This window comes from Ambystoma mexicanum, chromosome 1q, assembly GCF_040938575.1.
Source record: "Ambystoma mexicanum isolate Mex_15411 chromosome 1q, UKY_AmexF1_1, whole genome shotgun sequence".
In the NCBI taxonomy this organism is placed as follows: domain Eukaryota; kingdom Metazoa; phylum Chordata; class Amphibia; order Caudata; family Ambystomatidae; genus Ambystoma; species Ambystoma mexicanum.
Genome location: NC_090922.1, coordinates 1,114,727,433 through 1,114,746,078, shown reverse-complemented (window position 1 = coordinate 1,114,746,078; position 18,646 = coordinate 1,114,727,433). Strand labels below are relative to the sequence as shown.

Genomic DNA, 18,646 nt, shown 5'->3' with positions numbered 1-18,646 from the left:
CTCAAAATCTTAATAATTCAAGACCAAAGCTGCAGGAACAAGATTACAAACACTCCCAAACCCTATGGCGTGATTATCGTTAGACTCCACAAATTAAATCAAATTTGAAGACTAAGCAAAGTGGAAGGAAAACCTATTTATAACAACGAAAAATGAATGAATCCCAGAAGTGTAGAATATCACTGGGATGTTGGAATACAAGAGGAAATAAACATCTCCTAGAAAAACAGTCAACACTCCTGGACAATTTGGATATCATCTGCTTGCAGGAAACGTGGCTGACTGAAGAGGTTATCTGTGATGGGTATAGTACCCTAATGAATCCGGCGATATCAGCACAACAGGGAAGACCTGCAACAGGAATGTTGATACTAACAAAAATATTGCCAACATGGACAATAATTGCAAGTAAAAACATACATCCATGGGCTCAATATTTAACTATCAAAATTGCAACAGATAACAAGGCTGAAACAGCTTCTTCCTTGGATGATAACCTGATATCTATATTTAATATATATTGGAATCCAAATGCAATGTCTGAGACGAAATTCATCGATTCAATATACGATGAAATTGACAACGTGGCCATCTCTAACATCCGAACGGACTTCATTATAGTAGGAGACTAACTTTCATCTATTTAATAAAGAAGGTGAGAATTCAGACCCAAGTATATTGTCGAGTAGAGCAAAAAAATTGACTATAGAAGCGAATCTGAGAAACATCTTTCTAAGTAACCAACCTACAGACAGTGAGGGAAAACCGTTACCAACATGGTCAAGTGAAACATCTAACTCAATTATCGACTATATTTTTGCATCGGAAAGGATCAGAAACTTAACTACTTCAATTGGAAATTCAATTCAGCAGGATAGCAATCATCATTTGATTCAGATCGAATGGGCTATCCAGGGAACAACTGACCAACATCTAATACTACCTGACTTTGAGCTTACAAATGGGATGAATAGACTCAGGATAAAACACAACCAAATGGTGGAAATAGTCTCAACTTTTGAAGGTGCGCCGATTCAAGATAACCTAAAATTGAATTATGGTTGAATCCTAGAAAAATACCAATATATGGGATCAAAGAAGAATAAAAAACAAATCCACCCTCATTACTTCAACATTGAAGTTCAAACAAAAAAAAAAAACAGTAAAAAAGTTGCGAAAATTGCGAAAACACAAGGCACTAAACTTTGAAATGGAAATAAAAAAAGATCAAGTATTCCAATGCAATAAAAGCCATCAAAGCATCGATAAAACAGAATGATGTAGAAGCGATTTTGACAGCACTTAATCAAAAAAATACGCGCCATCTATGGTCTATGTTGAACATCTCATCTGCAAGAAAGAATATGATTCAAGAAGTGGATGCAAGCAGATGGGTGAAACACTACTCAACATTATACGAAAATACTGTACAAACAGATATAATTGATATAGAGAGAGATGATGATCCCTGGGACCTGAAATGGGAGACAGAAGACATTATTAGTACCATTAACTTACTCAGGCCCTGATGGCTTAGCAAATAGCGACCTAAAAACGGCCCCAGAACATTGGGCCAAATTCTTGAGTCATCTATTAAGAATAATTGATAAGACGAAAAAGATACCAGCTGTCCTGATCCCAATTTACAAAGCAGGAGATAGAAAAGATCCGGCCAATTATAGACCGATAGCTTTATTGGACCCGTTGGGAAAATTATTTGCCGGTTACCTTCAAACAAAATTGAATCTATGGGCAAGAGATAACGATAAAAAAAGCCAAAAGACAAACAGGCTTTGTAAACCGAATAGGCACGAATGTCAACCTCCTGCTGCTGAATATGATGAAACATGAAGCAATGGCTAAATCACAACAACTATATGCTATTTTTATAGACTTAAAAAACGCTTTTGATTCAGTAAATAGACAACTACTATGGGCTAAGTTAAGAGATTGGGGATGCCACTCAAATATTCTGAATCCAATAAAACAACTATATTCGAATACTTCTATATGTGTCCGGCTGACGAAAGAGGGAAGAGTGACAGAATCCATTCGAACTGAGAATGGTTTAAAGCAAGGCTGTCCATTAGCCGCGTGCCTCTATAATCTCTTTACCTATGATTTCGGAGAAAAAATTCAAAACAATACAGCAAATCCACCTAAAATCAACAGCGAAACCATTCAGACGCTAATCTATGCAGATGATATTATTATTTTAGACAAAACATTGAAAGGATTGCAACAAACAGTGACTAAAGCACAAGATTACATGTTGGAGAATAACCTACAAATCAACATTGATAAAACGAGAATAATGAAACTGATTACCCTAAAGACAAAGACACAACAGAACATGAAGATTCAAATAGAAAATAAAGTGATCATGACAACCAAAACAATCAAATATTTAGGGGCTCTAATCAATCCATCGGCGAACGAAGCAGAATGGCAAGAACAGATTGAAGGGAAAGCAAGATCTTTGGCAAAACAAGGTCTTTTCTTCCACTTAAAAGGTCTTTTCTTCCACTTAAAATATGGGACTTTTTCAGTAATTCTGCTCTACAAACAAAAAGTAATCCCAATCTTGACATATGCAAGCGAGACAAACATTAATAAACAACTAATGAGATGGCCTTATTATGAAGCACTATTTTGGAGGAAAACTCTTGCCTTGCCTAAAACATTTCCAATGAATAGATTAAGATTCGAATTAGCTTTACAATCGGTACAATCTATAGTACTTTGGAAACAAATGGACTTGTTAAGAAAATTCATTGCTGAAGAAGAAATACCAGCTTTGGAAATCCTAAAGGAAAAAAAGGAAGCTTTTCAAACAGCAGCATTATTGAAATGGTCTAATGAAATTAAAGCGAAAATGAGAGCGGAAGACATCACAGAGGAATTGTTGCTTAATAGACCACAATATGCAAAACGGAAAATACAAATGAATGATTGGTTAAGAACAATAGAAGTACAGAAAAAGTACAAGGTGGCACCTTCATGCGGAAACGGAAGCGAGAGCAATTAATGAACTACCATCATATTTGGCACAGTTTCCCTGGTGCAATATTCGAGATCTGTTTTTGCGCTTCCGGCTAAATATATTGCCCACCCGAGAATATCAAGCATTGATAGACAAAACACACAATAAATCGGATGTCTGTCGATTTTGCAACCAAATTAGACCAGAAGCCCTCATTCCTTTGATTATGGTATGTCCAGCCTTGAAAGCGAAGAGAGACTTATATAAAGATTTCTTTAAAATTTCTGAAAAACAATCAACAACAGACGAAAAATGGGCAGAACTTCTCGAAGGAAGGAACCAACGCCTGATATTTACTGTGATCAAATTTTGGAATGACATTACTAAAGAAACCGTAAATGAAGAAGAAGAAGAATGGTACTGTTTGATAATTTTTAAAGATATATGTAAAGACAAATGAAGTTTGTTAAATCAAACAAAGCATTTTAAATAAAAAAATAAAAAAAGAAAGAATCAATTAGGGAAAGTAAACCAGGTACTTCGTCAAAGAAGGAAGACAAACTCCAAAAAAAGCAGTCAGATACAGAACTACCTGGTCCATTTAAACTCTCAAATATAGTTGGTGTAAGTTGCTACGCAAATGTAGCAATGAATATTCTATTTCAATTACCACCAATTGTTGACAACATTTACTTACACAGTACAGACCCATTGAGTATTCAAATGTTAGTACTTCACAGAAATGCAGCAAACAATCCTGACAACACGTATAGTGTTTATGGAGTAAGACAACAATTGGACTACTGTGCTGGAATGGTGAAATTCACTATCAAATCACAGGAAGATCCACAAGAATTTCTAATGTACTTACTACAAGTACTGGAAAACAAAATCATACCTATAAATGAAATCTTCCAGATTTCATACATGTGGAAACATACATGCACTCTCTGCAACAATGTGACACAAGAAGAAATCCCCAATGAACGCTTCGTATATATATCAATACCTAATTGTGAATCCATTCCATCTCAGCAACTTGTACACAATGCAAACCATGGTAGATTATGTTCTACCTGCAATTCAGATAATCGCTCCACGTTGGTAATACAAACACATAGTAAATACGTAATACTAATGCTTCTACGTTACATTGCAGATGGTACCAAAAACAACTGCAAGCTGACTGGATTCACACATGGTCAAATATCACTTAGTAAGAAAACCTTCACAACAATAGGTATAATCTACCACGCAGGAGCCACAACCAATTCAGGGCACTACACTGCATATATAAAAAAGACATGTGGATGGTTTCAATGTAATGATAGTACCATTACTATAAAGAGAGATTACCAGCAAATCTTACAAACGCTTATTTAATGTTCTTAAAACCAAAATTTGATAACTAAACTGTACTTAAACCTCAAGTAAACTTGTAGTAAAAAATATAAACTGTTGGAATATTCAAAAAGCTATCTAACTGCCCAAAGATTCTACAACAATTGATCACATAAATGAATACCACTAAATTAGAGCAAAAAATAGACAATTAGAATACGCCAATTGGTATCTAACTGTCCCAAAATTTAACAATATCCAAACAGATAAATCAATACCACTAAAATATATAAAAAAAATAGACAGTTAGAATACGCCTACTGGTATCTAACCGCTCCAAAATTTCATAATATCCAAACAAATAAATAATATGTTACTGCTCCAAAATAAATGCAACAACCCAACGTATAAAGCATTAGCCAGAAACAACAAATGAACACTGAAAACAAAAACAAATAAACTGTAGCATAACATAAAAAGGTTTTTTTTTAATCCAACATGGATTTTTTTTCTCCCACAGACTCAATGATTTTAGCAATGAACACAGAAACTGAGCAAATTGCACATTACTCTGGTTTGTAATCTACTAAATATGAGGGTCCCCCAAAAAAAAAATGTTGATTATACAATGTAAAGAGTCATTACAAAATACTAATACTAACATGCTATTTTCTTTTATCACAGAAATTAACAAGAAATACATGTACTCCAGTTACTAAACCAAACAGTAAGTATATTATACTGTAACGCTCACCTGGTTCCCACGGAGGCGCGGCGTCGAAGGCGCAGAACTCTGAAGATGGACAGGAAGGGTCCCTCTATTCTGGCTTCCCTGGCTCGTTGGATACCCTCCTGTGCGTGAAAAGGGAGTATTACCAACTGTGGAACAATGCTCAAGCCTCCCACTCCCTTCCAACCCTCCACGATAACTCCTCCACGATTCCCCGTGAAGCCTCACCTTAGGGTTTGGAAGGATGAGCTCTCCATCCTGCTTCTGATGCAGGGGCGCGTTGAAACCCAGTTACTTCACTGGATTGAGGATTGATGGGAGTTCAGGTAAGCTTGACTGTTCAGGTAAGGCGCTGTAAAAGTTCTGTTCAAAAGTTAAAGCTTAATAATAATGTTCGTTGTCTAATTGCAGCAAGCGCTAATGCTTATGTCTTTTTCCCCTTAGGGGCCGGGGTTCGGAGTGCCGGAGATATGGCGCCGACCCGAAGTGAAACAGTTCTGGATGAGCGCTCAGGTAATGTCTTTGCATTCGCTCATTCAATGTCTTTGTCTTTTTTCCCCATAGGGGCCGGGGTCCGGAGATGCCAGGAAGCGGCAGGACCCGAAATGCAGTGGGAATAATCCAACAGGTAAGACTTAAAAGGAAACTGAGCTTTCCTTATTCCTTTTCTCCCTCTCACCTTTGTTCTTGTCTTTTTTCCTCTAGGAGCCGGGGCATAGCTGAATCCGGAAGATTGCTGCTGAAGATGGAAGCGCCTTGCAAAGGTGAGTAAAATGCAGCGCTGCAGCGATCGAAACGAAATGCCTTTAAAATGATGTCTTCCTTTTCAGGGCGATTGGAGAAATGACTCCGGGATGCAGATTTAGCAGGTAAGGGCTTTTCTTCTCCTATTCTCTTCCTTTCTCCCCTTGCAGGTGTTCCAGGGTGCTGGCAGGCGTGGCTGAAGTCAGGATGCAGGAGCTGACACGGTGAGCGTCCAGCTGCTAGGTGCAGAACAACGCGAAGCATGTGTGGCTGTTCGGGTGGGGTTTAAATAGCCTTGGAAGAGGTTCCTGGTATGTATCCTTCCACCAATCAGGTATGTATCCTTCCCCGACCACATCCGGGTGGTGAAGTAGTCCTACAGGTTAAGTAGTCCCATTCAGGCCTCAAGAGGGCCTGGATGAAGCAGCAAGGTCTGCATCAGGTAAGTGTGCACCCAAGCACTTAAACACATATCCTCTTCTATGAGCCTGGCGCCAAAGGCGCCAGGACTGAGTCCAAAGGGCCCCGACTTGGGCCCGCTGAGACTTCCCTGGGGAAAATGATGTCTGCCTCTGGGGTTGCTGGGCCCGGCCTGGCTCCTTAGAGGTAGGCATCATGACATATACACTCTATGCCCTGGCCACAACCATCACAGCATATCACACCCATAGTATCTTATAACTTTGTTCCTTATAAATTTGTTTTTGACCCAAAAATATAAGCAACTATAAATGTGATATGCTGTGGTGGTTGTGGCCAGGGCATAGAGTGTTGGGTGCATGGCCAAATGGCCATGCACCCAACACTATGCCCTGGCCACAACCACTGCAGCATATCACATCCATAGAGTAAAACATTTCAACTATGGCCTATGGAAACTTTTAATGTCCGCGGACATTACCAGTGTTCTTAGAACACTTTCAATTTGCCAGCGAACAATACGGACAGCGTCCTCAGAACACCCCTATTTTGTTTATTTGCGAACATTTCAGGACACCCCTAGTGTTCTTAGAACACTCAACTTTAGGGATGTAATGGTATAATGGTATACTGCTAAAGATACCGTGAACCACTTAATTGAACAATAATAACCGTCACATTGTTTATACCGGTGTACCGTTTATACCGTTAAGTGTGCTTTTCAATCTGATTTGGAAAGGCTGCAGTAAGCAAGTGCTGCGCAGTCTTGGTCTTGCACTGTTGAATGTGCCATCTGCCAAGCAGTATCAGTTGGAGCAGTTTTTAATGCCATTCCATAAACTACACCTGCCTGACACAAAATCAGTATGTTAGCAATAGGAAGAATAAATACAGTGCCAAGAAGGAAAAGGGTTTACTTTGGGTTGGCGGCTTTGGGGTTTATATATTTATAATGGATAATGTTTGGTAAACATATGACAATGGGGGATTTCCGTGGTTCTATCATTGAATTTACACATAAGTCACACTGCGAAATTCACTCATCTGTGGGTATTCCCTGCTGCCATACCAAAGGGTAAGATGTCCGGGATTACTGAACACCTTTTGGCCCTCAAGTAAACTAAAGGCTGTAACATGAAGAGAGCGTGCGTGTGTGCACACATGCGTATACTACCATCAGCCTCCGTTGATCTGCTGCATGTAGGTTATAAAGATGGCAACATGTTCATCTTCTCCATTCGCCAGTGGGGGATCTAAAAGCCTAAATGACCACTTAAGAAAAGCTATTCAGTTTGCTTTGCCAGTCGCAGCAGGGCTCCCCCGTCCCCTCCTCCTCTACACACGTGTGTTTGTGTTTGGTGGAAGCAAGGGGTGGCATTTCAGTGGAAAGTATGCTGAAAAGCCCATTCTGGCCCTGGGTGCCTGGTTTTGTTTGTGATGATAAATCCAACAATTTATGACCTTTTTAGAAAATATTTGTTAAGATTGGTTAACTCCTGCTATACCGCGATAACCATGATATACCATCATTTTGCAAGAAGGTTATTGTACCGTCATAAAACTAATACTGTGACACCCCTACTCAACTTGCCATCGAACAATGCGGACAGCGTCTTTAGGACACCCCATGCGAACATTTCAGGACACCACGAGAGTTCTTAGAACACTTCAGGACAACGCGAGAGTTCTTAGAACACTTTCAACTTGCCAACGAACAATACGGACAGCGTCATCAGAACACCCCCATTTTGTTTATTTGCAAACATTTCAGGACACCCCGAGTGTTCTTAGAACACATTCAACTTGCCACAGAACAATACGGACAGCGTCCCCAGAACACCCCTGTTTTGTTTATTTAGAACATTTCAGAACACCTGTGATGTCTGCAGACAAATCGAACACAAAAAGAACGACTACCACATAAAAAAGCACAACATTTAACCTATCCCATACCCTTCCATCCTCCCCAAACACTTCTACACACCAACACACTCTACTAAATACACATTTTGAACAAACTTTCACCGCGCTGTCCGCGGACGTCCGCAAATCCAAGATGGCGGGCGCTACCGAAAATCTGACGCGCTTCACGCTTAACACCGTCCAATCAGCGAACACGTCGCATGTCCGCGGACATCACGCAAGCCGATTGGCCAATCAGGACACTGTCCGGTGAGCGAACAGGGAAGTGTGTCGGCGGACCGAACACATATCACAATTTTTTTTTACCTACTTTTTGGTCAATTTAAACAAAAATACTGGACGGATTTTCACCAAATTTGCAAAAGCACGCTTTCGGGACCAAGACGCTGCTCCTGTTCCAAATTTGGTGAAAATTCGTCCAGTGGTTTGGGCTGTAGGCGCGAGCAAAATATTTTTCCCATTCAGTCTATGGGAAAAAAAGAAATTTTGGGGCCCCCCTATAACTTTTCCCCCCCTGGACGAATCCTGACCAAACTTTGCAAAACAATTCAGAGTGGGCCATATACTTTTTTGCAAAGTTTGGTGTGGATTCGTCCAGGGGGAGCGAAGTTATAAGCCGCCCAAAAAGTGCTCTTCCTATGGAAACACCAACTTAACCAGAACTACATGGCCACTACTGTGGCCATGTAATATATATGTTTTTTTTGCGTTGGGTGAAGGGTTGCGGGGGGTTTCCCCCCACATATATATTACAATTGACTTTCACAATTCGGTCAATTCTGAAAAGGTCAATTGTAATTCGAGCAATTGTAACTCGAACATTTCGTATACAACCCAATAAAGAGGTGTTATGCAGTTCATTCAATGTTTTAACTGTAATAACAGTCTATGTTAAAAGCATGGAATGATACCATTGGCAGTGACCTGCACAATAAATACAATAAATAGAAGCACTAAAATAGTTTTCGTACATTTTCAGGTCGCCAAAAGATGACTGACTGATTAGGATGTAGAGGAATTGATGAATATCGCCTTTGAACAGTTGTGTGGATACATAGGCAGGCCCAAGTACCTTATCACAAAATGCTGGTCTTGCCATATATGATACCTTAATTACCAAAAATCACTTACCGTTCTGAGGATTCTTCATAAATACTGTGGCAATCTGAAGGTTCAAGCATAAAACTTCGACTAAGGCTTTGAACTCCTGGGTAATGGAAGTTTGCAAATGAGTGCGACATTGGCGATGCCCTACTTCCAATATCTGTGCTTCTCTTGTCATGACCGCTTAATCCACAAGATAGTCCATCTAAGGCAGGGTTTAGTGAACGGGACATGTACGCATCTGCTGACTGAGGGCGCCTCATGGGCGATGACGGGTAAGGAGAAAGTTTGTTGATAAGAGGCGTCAACAGATCTGCATAAGGTGGCTTTGTGGGTTTCATGAGTTTATCAACATGAATATTAAGGACCTTTTGCTCAAATGCACATGCAAACACACTGGATGGTAGATTCTGGAGCCATGACAATAAACTGAGGTCCAAATCATCACAGCCGTTCCCACACAACAAGTCAATGCCGAGCAGGACCTCACTTTCGGTGATTTCCTCCCCAGTGGCCTTGCTTTGACAGAACTCTACACAGCACTCGTAGAGGAGCCCCTTCATTATAAGCTGGAACAAACGATTGTTACTTGCTTTAAAGCCAGCTTCACTCAGTTTCCGGTCAGCAGGGATGAACTCGGCCACCATGATACAAGATTCTTCGAAGCAGTTTACTCGTGCTGTACTCGGGTTCCAGTCCTTGAACTCAGCATGGCTGGTCAGGCGAGGCAATGTGAGTAGCAAGCAGAGCTTGCTGTAATCTTCTTTGGAGGGACAGTATTCTTCTAAAGCATGCAGGCACTTCACAGTTTCTTGCATTGTAACTTCAAGCTGCAATGGAAAATAGAATCACATTATAAGATAATAATTTGAGGAGGTTATAAAAACATCAACCTTCTAGAACATATGCTTTGAAGAAAAGCTGCTACATTTAAGAGTATTCTCCCACTTGCCAGTCTTCCTTGCAATTTGTGAACAACAAACTGTATGTACAACAAAGTGAACTACTTTAGTGCCAATAGGCAAGTTTTCCTGAGCTGGCCAATTAAATGATTGCTTTAGAAAGGATGATATGATATACAATATATTTTATTTATAGCGTGCCTATACACAAGTGTTGCAATGGTTGATAGCTTTGGGTAAGTGCAGTTGTTTATGACTTAACTATGGTAGAAAAGATCGAAATTCCTCTAATTCATTGTGTGACTACTGTGACGAATCCCAAGATACCATCACTTCTACCCGGTGAGTGAAGGGGGGCCGGGAGGGGATGGGTGGTGCGTTCCCGGGAGGCCAGGGTGGTGAAGCCTCTACACGTGGGTCCCACTGGGGATGGTACTCAGCGGGAGGATCTCATGGGAGGAGACCTCCCCTCTGGGAACAAGGGAGAACATCTCCGGAGAATGTAGTATGTACACCCATCACCTGTACCCATTAGACCCCTCTGTTAACACACACTCCCAGGAACAGATTTAGGGCCCGATCCATGGATTCTAGCGCAGAAGCAGCGCAAGCGCCGTGAGGGAACGTGTGCCCTTGTGTACACTCGTGAAATCATGTGCCCCGCTCACGGCAGCCAAATCCCGTGTAAAGGCCCTCGCGTACCCCCGCGAAATAGCGTCCCCTGCTTGCGCCAGCCAAATCGCGTGAAAAGGCCCTTGCGTACCCCGCTCGGGCCAGCCAAATCGTGTGAAAAGGCCCTCACGTACCCTGGCAAAATAGCGTACCCCGCTCCCGCCAGCCAAATCACGTGGAAAGGGCCGCACATGCTGCCGTTAGCCGAGAACACACCCTGCGGGAAGCCCACACCACAAGGGACACCCCCATCATCCGTGACCATACCCCGCAGGCAGCCCACACCACATGGGACCCCCCCAATCACCCTTGACCATACCTGCAGGCAGCCCACTCCACAAGAGACCCCCCACACCCCCATCACCCGTGTCCATACCCCACAGGCAGTCCACACCACATGGGACCCCCCAATCACCCGCGACCATACCCGCAGGCAGCCCACACCACAAAGGACCCCCCATCACCTGTGACCATACCCCGCAGGCAGCCCACCCGTGACCATACCCCGCAGGCACCCCACACCACAAGGAACCCCACCCGTGACCATACCCCGCAGGCAGGCCCCGACTCATGCCCCCCCACACATCTGTACACCATGCAATCATGTAGCAAATGTTCACCAAAATGCCACCGCAAGCTGCCCCCCCCACACAGTGCAACTCAACACCCATCCATTGGTCCTACTCCCCAGTACATGCGCCATGGCATGTGAATCACAAATGCACACATACATGTTTGCAAACACATGACCAACATTGCTCAACAGCAGGGACACGTAACAGAGCCAATGAAGAGTAACGCATGCACCAAACCATTGAGAGCAGACGCCACTTTGATTGTAAGGAATAAAAATGTATTAAGTACCAAAAATCACACCAACTGAAAGCTAACCATGAAAATGATAATGAATGGAATACAAATGAAAATGAAATTTGAAACAAAAAGAAATGTGTAATTAAAAAAGTTGAAACTGCAAAAAGCAGTCCATGTCCAATGATTGTCCTCCAATTGCAAACCAAAATCATAAGAAAACCATTACTCCATGGTGAACAAAAATCCAAATAAATTAAAACATTTCCAACTGTGTACAAGACTGAAGGGTACATGATCCCAAAATCCAAAAATGCATCCTAAAAAACCTGAATAAAAAACTGTTCACACCATGTGGAGCAAAGTCCATGAACTCAAAATCATAAAACAAATAAAGGAAACCTACCACTAAATAACTATTTACAAAGGCAGCAGGCTAGTCCTACGACTCACCATTTCCCCCAAGAGTTGCGGCCAGGGCATCATCGAGCTCTGCGTCTATTTCCCAGAGGCGGGTTTGTGCTCTACCCTCGAGAGCCCGCGGGGACTCCTCCATGCTCTGCTCAAACTCCCTGCGAGTCTCCTCAAGGAACTTTGCCCGCCTCGCCTGCCCGACGCAGGGTGTTCTTCTCCCTGGCCATGGTAAGTCGTGCCCCCTCTGTCCGCTGCCACTCTGCTCCGATTTGCTGGCCAATTCGCTGCAACACGGAAAACATCCTTGTTCCAAGGTCCACGTTACCCTCCTGCCCGATGGCTGATACCTGCCCATGTGATGTTGAGGGCCCAGAGTCCTGTCGCCTCCTACATCGAGCCTGCTGCGGCCGATAAGCCCTGTGCCTGCGCCTCTGGGACTGCCTCCGGGATGAGGACAACCCCCGGGACAGTCGTGCACGTGCCCTGCTGCAAGGTGCCTGCACTACCTCCATTGCCACTGGTCCTGTTGCTGGGGTGACCACCTCTTCTGATCCTCCGACTCCTGACTGTGGCAGGGATGTGGTCTCCACCAGACTGGCCACCGTGGTTGGGACAGGTCCACAGGGGGCCCTGATGTCATCTGGGCCGGAAGACGGCAGGGAGGACGACTGGCGCACAGTGGAGGAAGTCGCATGAGTGACCAGCACACATAGTAAACTCGCGACAACAAGCTGAGCTAGTGTGTTTTTCTTCATTTTTCCAGGCAGACGGTGAGTCACGCACGCATTTTTCCCACTGCGGTTGCCCCTGTGTGTCGCGTACCCCATTTCCGAGGTCAAAGTAGCCTACGTGTTCACCGCATACGCATTTCTTTGTGTTCCTAGGTGCCACAGCGTACTGCGGGATGCTTTTTCATCGCACATGGGCTACCGAGGGGTCACGTGCATGTTTGTTTTTGGGGTGCCTGAGCGTTGCGTGACCTGTTATTTTTCCCCAGGGGTCACATACAGCCTTGCAGGAGCACAGGGGTACGTTTCCCATCACGTACCCTCCCCCCTTCCCCCCAATTGCCCAGGATAATTTTTGTCTGCGCCTCCCATTGTGCTAGTACATCAGTGCCATGACTGGGAGGGCAATAAGTGGTAAGGGAGGAAAAGCTGGGCGACCTCCCAGAGGTGGCAGCGGTGGGGGACGTGGCCAGGGTGCCTGCATTGGGCGACGTGGCTAGGGTGGTCCACGAGGGCAGGGTGTCCAGGCACATGCAGGGACAGCTATGCCCCCTACACAAGCGGGTCAGGGAGATGCAGCTCCTGCTACCATCCCCAGCACCCGTCAGACCCGACAAGCAGTGCCATCTGCTATCACGAGCAGGCAGGGTGTGAAAGCTGCAGGGGCAGCTGCAGCCAACACCACCCCGGCTCAGGGTCAGCCAGCCCAGACTGGATTGGTCCCGGAACAGGTACAGGACGACTCACAAGCCGATTTCCGTGTCGGGAAGGCCAAGGCACGTGTGGTGAAGGTTGCTGTCACCAGGTCACGTGGATCTGGGGCAGCAGTGTCATCTGCTGCCCCGAGCAGCCAGGGTGTGGAAGCTGCAGGGGCAGCTGCAGCTGACACCACCCCGGCTCTGAGTCATCCAGCCAGGACTGTGTTGGTCCTGACCCTTGGCATCGAGGCATGTGCGGCGCAGGGTCCTGGCAACAGCACCCCGCTTCCAATACCTGCAGTTCAACCTTTGGTCCTCATGTCATTGCCTGTATCCATTGGCCAATCCACCTTCGCTTCAGCCCCTACTGACCACAGCGGCACAAGCCACTCAGGGTCCGCACCACCTCCCAAGGGGAAGAAGCGTGCTCCGGCAGAACAGGCTGGGACCCCACACACAGCTCAGCCCTCAAACACGTAAAGAAAGCAGAGTTTCTGTAATGCGGAAATGGACGCGCCTGTGGACTTCGTGTTTGAACATGGCTGTGACATGCTGGTGACAGCAGGGAGCAAACATACGCCTGCTCAGCGTAGGGCCCACTGGCAGTGCATTCCGGACAATATTAGCACCTTCGGATATGAGAGGCACACAGCAGATGATGTGATGAAGCGTTGGAATGACCTCTGACGCCGAGCAAAAGACAAGCTGGCTGCAAAGTTCGCCTCTACTCGGGTGACTGGCAGTGGGACACCATCAGGACAAAGAACTCACTCCACATGAGGTGACTGGCAGTGGGACACCATCAGGACAAAGAACTCACTCCACATGAGGAGATCGCTGGCGATTTCATCGCGGTGGAGCAGGTCTAAGGCATGGGAGGGCTGCCAAATTATGAGACAATGTCAGGTGAGTGGTGATGCGTGTGTGTCCAGGCCATGTGTATGCTGCTTGGGTGATGGGTTATGATTGTCTGCCAGTTCAGGCTACATTGACATGACTGCCATGTGTGACCCATGTGATGTTGGACTGATACTTGCTTGTCATGCAGACTGCATACTAACCATGTCCTGCACACTGAGGCAATCCTCATCACCACACCTGCTCCCTCCTTCCATCACAATCTCTGTGCAGCCTCTCTTGGCCCTATTCTTGCTCCAACCTATGGTCACGGATAGCCTGTGATTCTCTTCCACTCACAACTCACCTTCTATAGTCACATGACTGACGTCAATGTGTGTTCACCCTGCAAGCTGTTCCTCCCTCCTCAGAGACATTTTTCCTTACCTCTCCATCCCCCAGCAGCTCCGTCTCCATGGGACTGGTGATGCCGATGGCGGACTACTACAACGGGCAGTACCCGAATTTCTGGGAATATACACTCTTCCCTCTGCAACTCTTCCAGACCTGGACTGTGTGGAACGTCCTTTTGCCTTGGTGTAGGGTATCTCACTCGGACTGTGTGGATGGCACAGGCTCACCGTGGCTATGAGTGTTAATTCCTGGACCTTGTGCATTCCCAGCCAGTCCATATAGGTCCTGGGCAAGCATTTCATTCAACTTCATCTCCGGTATTTGCATCCTTCTCATGGTATTTCATCATCCCTTTCCTGCTCACTCAGGGTCAGTTGCTCCTCATGGCCATTAGTTTGGGGTTCTCGCCTTTGTCGAGCGTAAGCCTCCCTCTGTTACAGCCTCCCTGCCTCTATGCAACTGCTGTTGTTGCTTCTCCAGGTCTGGGGGCCCTTCTGATGCTTCCTCATGTGTTGTGCTTACTGTCCTCCTCTCTCCTGCTGTAGTACCAGATGACTGAAAGAATGCAATTGACACCTGCCCACACTGTCTGCTACGACACGTTACTCTGAGCAACCATTTTGTGCCATGCACTGCCTCCAAGCCATCCCCCACCCTTGGGGGTGGGGTTTACTGTATCCCTAAAACCCACTACCAACACTGCCATCAGTCCAGGACATTCACATTACTGCCTCTGTGTAATCAATGATAGATGACGCTGTACATGTGTACTACACTGGACCCACACACTTCTGAGTCCCGTTCTCCCCTTCCACATGCCTATTCACTTTCGTCATGTCAATGTGACCTGCCATTGATGAATCCATGTGCCTTCCTTCACTGTATTTCAACACCCTAGCGTCGTTGCAGCCTTTGAAACATGTGTGTTTTATCATAGTGAATTAAATGAAAGGTAAAATGACATGCATTGTACATGGCTCTTGGAGAGTAGTACTGAGCTTCCATCTGGGTGTGGATGACAGTTCGGGCATGGCTATGCTACATGCCATCTGTGTATTGGCATCTGTCATGTTTGTGGAAGGCCTATGCCAGTCACATGCAGGTGCTATGCACCATGCAGTACATGTCTTATTTTGCCATTTTACATGCATCCATGTCTGCTTTCAGGGTCCCGTTCCATTACACTGGCATTGTGTGCATGCCTGAGTTTGTGTCATGTGTCACATGGCTGCTTGATGTGTTGGCTGTCAACATTGTAATACCTATGTGTGTGCCGTATGCTGTTAACATGTGTGGTCATGTCTTCTTTTTATTTTGTGCAGGTGATGAGGCACTAGAAGCAGTGGAGGAGGAGGAGATGGCGGAGGGGGTGAATTATTCAGAGCCCCAACCAGGCACCAGTGGAGGCCGTGGGGTGGTAGACCATGAACATCCATTGCTGCTCCAGACCATACTGGCCAGGGGTGTCTCCGAGTACACCTCTGAGGAACCCTATGCCTCTGATGCGGATTCGGAAATTGACCCCCTCATTGCTATTGCAGGTGAGTGATTCTACTGTGGATGCTGTTTTGTCCGACACCTGCAGTGGGGGTAGACCCCTCAAGGGGCCAGTCAGAGTTGGTATGTCCGCCTGTGGTGGTTACGGATGCAGGGTCACGCTCCACACTACTGGCTCCTGTTTGTGGGGCAGCTCAGCAACAGAGGAATGCAGTCCTGCAGCCACAGGCAGCGCCAGCGCAGGAAGGGCAAGGTATCCTTGGGGCCCGAAAGGTGTGGTGTCCGGCAACGCGGTGGCCGTGTGCCAACCGGGAATACTGTGAGGGAGAATTCCATGTATGCCATTACAAAGCAACAGGGGGCATCATGTGAGATGATGGCTCAGGGCGTGGAAAGGGTGGCCAATTCCATTCTCCTCCCTGAAAGGCAGCTGGATCTCCAGCAGCAGGCAATGCGGTCCACATGCCGCTCGCACATGCTGGACATGTTGGCCGCCAACAGGGACCGACGGGCTGAACTGGGGGCTCTGCACACAGCCAGGGCTGCAGAGGCACAGGCCCACAGGGATACCCTGAGGAAAGAGAACACCTCCCTCAGAACTACTATGGCTGCACTTGAGATGGGCCGCAGTAGACGGGCGGAACAGCAGATGGAGCAGCTGACACACAACATCTCTGCTGAACTCCATGCAACCCGGGAGGAGATCCGTACATCACATGAGGCCTTGCAGGCCCGACCCTGCCGTACTGTCCCTCCAGAAACTAGTAGAGTTAACTGGAACTACACCCCTCTTAATACTCAGCGAAATATCCTGAAGTAGAAAAGGAAGACATTTGTTGTTAATTGTTGTACGTTGTTGAAGTTGTGGCATGACACCGAACAAAAATGAAAACAGCACTGTAATGATAAATATGAAGAAACAATATGTAATGCACAATTTATATATGCCAATAATTTTTTTTAAATAAATAAATAAATGAGGCCTTGCAGGCGGAACTCCGTAATCATGCAGAATCAGACCTTTCAGGCCTGCATGCTTGCTGCCATTGAGGAGCATACCTGGGCTATGCGTGGTCAGCCTCCCTTGCCATGCTCACCTTCTAATGTTACACCAGAGGGTGCCGACAGCGCTCCCACTATAGGCTAGCCCTGCAGGCCATGAACCCATGGAGTTTTTTTTTTCTCAACATCCACGCATGTGGTTGTTGAGGTGCACCCTCCCTCCTGGGTGGTCCCCCCTCGCCCCTAGGAGGAGTAAGGATTGACTTGTCAGCTCTCACTGCAGGTGTAGACACTACCAGGGTGGAGTTTCTGAAATAAAAAGAAAACTTAGAAAGACTTGCTGTCTTCTCCTTCGGCCCGCTACGAACCTGGGAGTTTCAAATCTCGTGCAAGAAAGAAGAACCAGGCGGAGCGGCAGACCAAGGCAAGCGGGCGTGGAGGTCCCAGTGAGGTCATGCAGGAGGCAACCTTCCAGCCCACCCCATTTCAAGGTTTTTTTTAAACTGTATAAATGGGTGAGAAAACACCCACGATGGGAGCAAGCTGCGACCATCAAATAATAATAATAATAACAAGGCAATCCTAGTGACATCTTGTCAAATAAAAAGGGCCTATACTAAAAAACCTCTTGCCAATCCTTACAGCTAAATTACAAAAATAGTGTGGGATTAATATTCACTAGAAAAGTAAGAAGTGTTCACAAAATGATAAATCAGGATGTTATGGCCGGGGTCTCTCTACCCCACGTTTTAAGCACGGGACAAGGCGGAACTCTTGAGCAGAGCACACTTCTGAGCTTCTCCAGCGCGAGGTTACTGTGGTTTTCAACAATATCAGGAGCTTCTGTGCCCAAGTCTCTTCAAAGTCATCCAAAAAGTCTCTTGTCAGAGGTCTTGATGAATTAAACAAACAAATACTTCCTTCTGTTGACACAGTTTATAGGGTGACTTTGTTTCACTGGGGATTCCCCCCTCTTCTGGGCTTCGGTCCCCTTTTTAGAATTCCTTCAAACAAAATGTTCTTTCTCACACATTCCCATAGGGTAATTTGCTTTTCACCCAGGAGCGCCATGCCAGGCTCTCTCTGAAGCTCCCAGTCAGGCTTTCTCTAAAGCCCCCAGTCAGGCTTTCTCTGAATCCCCCAGTCAGGCTTTCTCTGAAGCCCCCAGTCAGGCTTTCTCTGAAGCCCCCAGTCAGGCTTTCTCTCTAGCCCAGAGTCAGGCTTTCTCTCTAGCCCAGAGTCAGGCTTTCTCTCTAGCCCAGAGTCAGGCTTTCTCTCTAGCCCAGAGTCAGGCTTTCCCCAGTGCTATCATCACAAGGTTCTCAAATGGGTTACCGATTATTCTACTTCAAAGGCATCACTCAGTTGGGTTCACATTTGCCTCCACAATGTGTCAAAGACTTTCAACTGTACGAGGGGTTTGACTT

At 45.6% G+C, this 18,646-nt stretch overlaps 1 protein-coding gene across 4 annotated transcripts in view; it reads right to left on the bottom strand.

Annotated features, from left to right (window-relative positions):
• WDR47 (WD repeat domain 47) overlaps nucleotides 1-18,646 on the bottom strand; it is a 1,275,124-nt gene that overhangs the window by 777,366 nt on the left and 479,112 nt on the right. For all 4 annotated transcript variants that reach the window (XM_069641848.1, XM_069641845.1, XM_069641847.1 and 1 more), the window contains exon 5: nucleotides 9,273-10,075. In XM_069641848.1, the coding sequence (XP_069497949.1) occupies nucleotides 9,273-10,075 (803 nt within the window). The remainder of the gene's footprint in view (nucleotides 1-9,272; nucleotides 10,076-18,646) is intronic.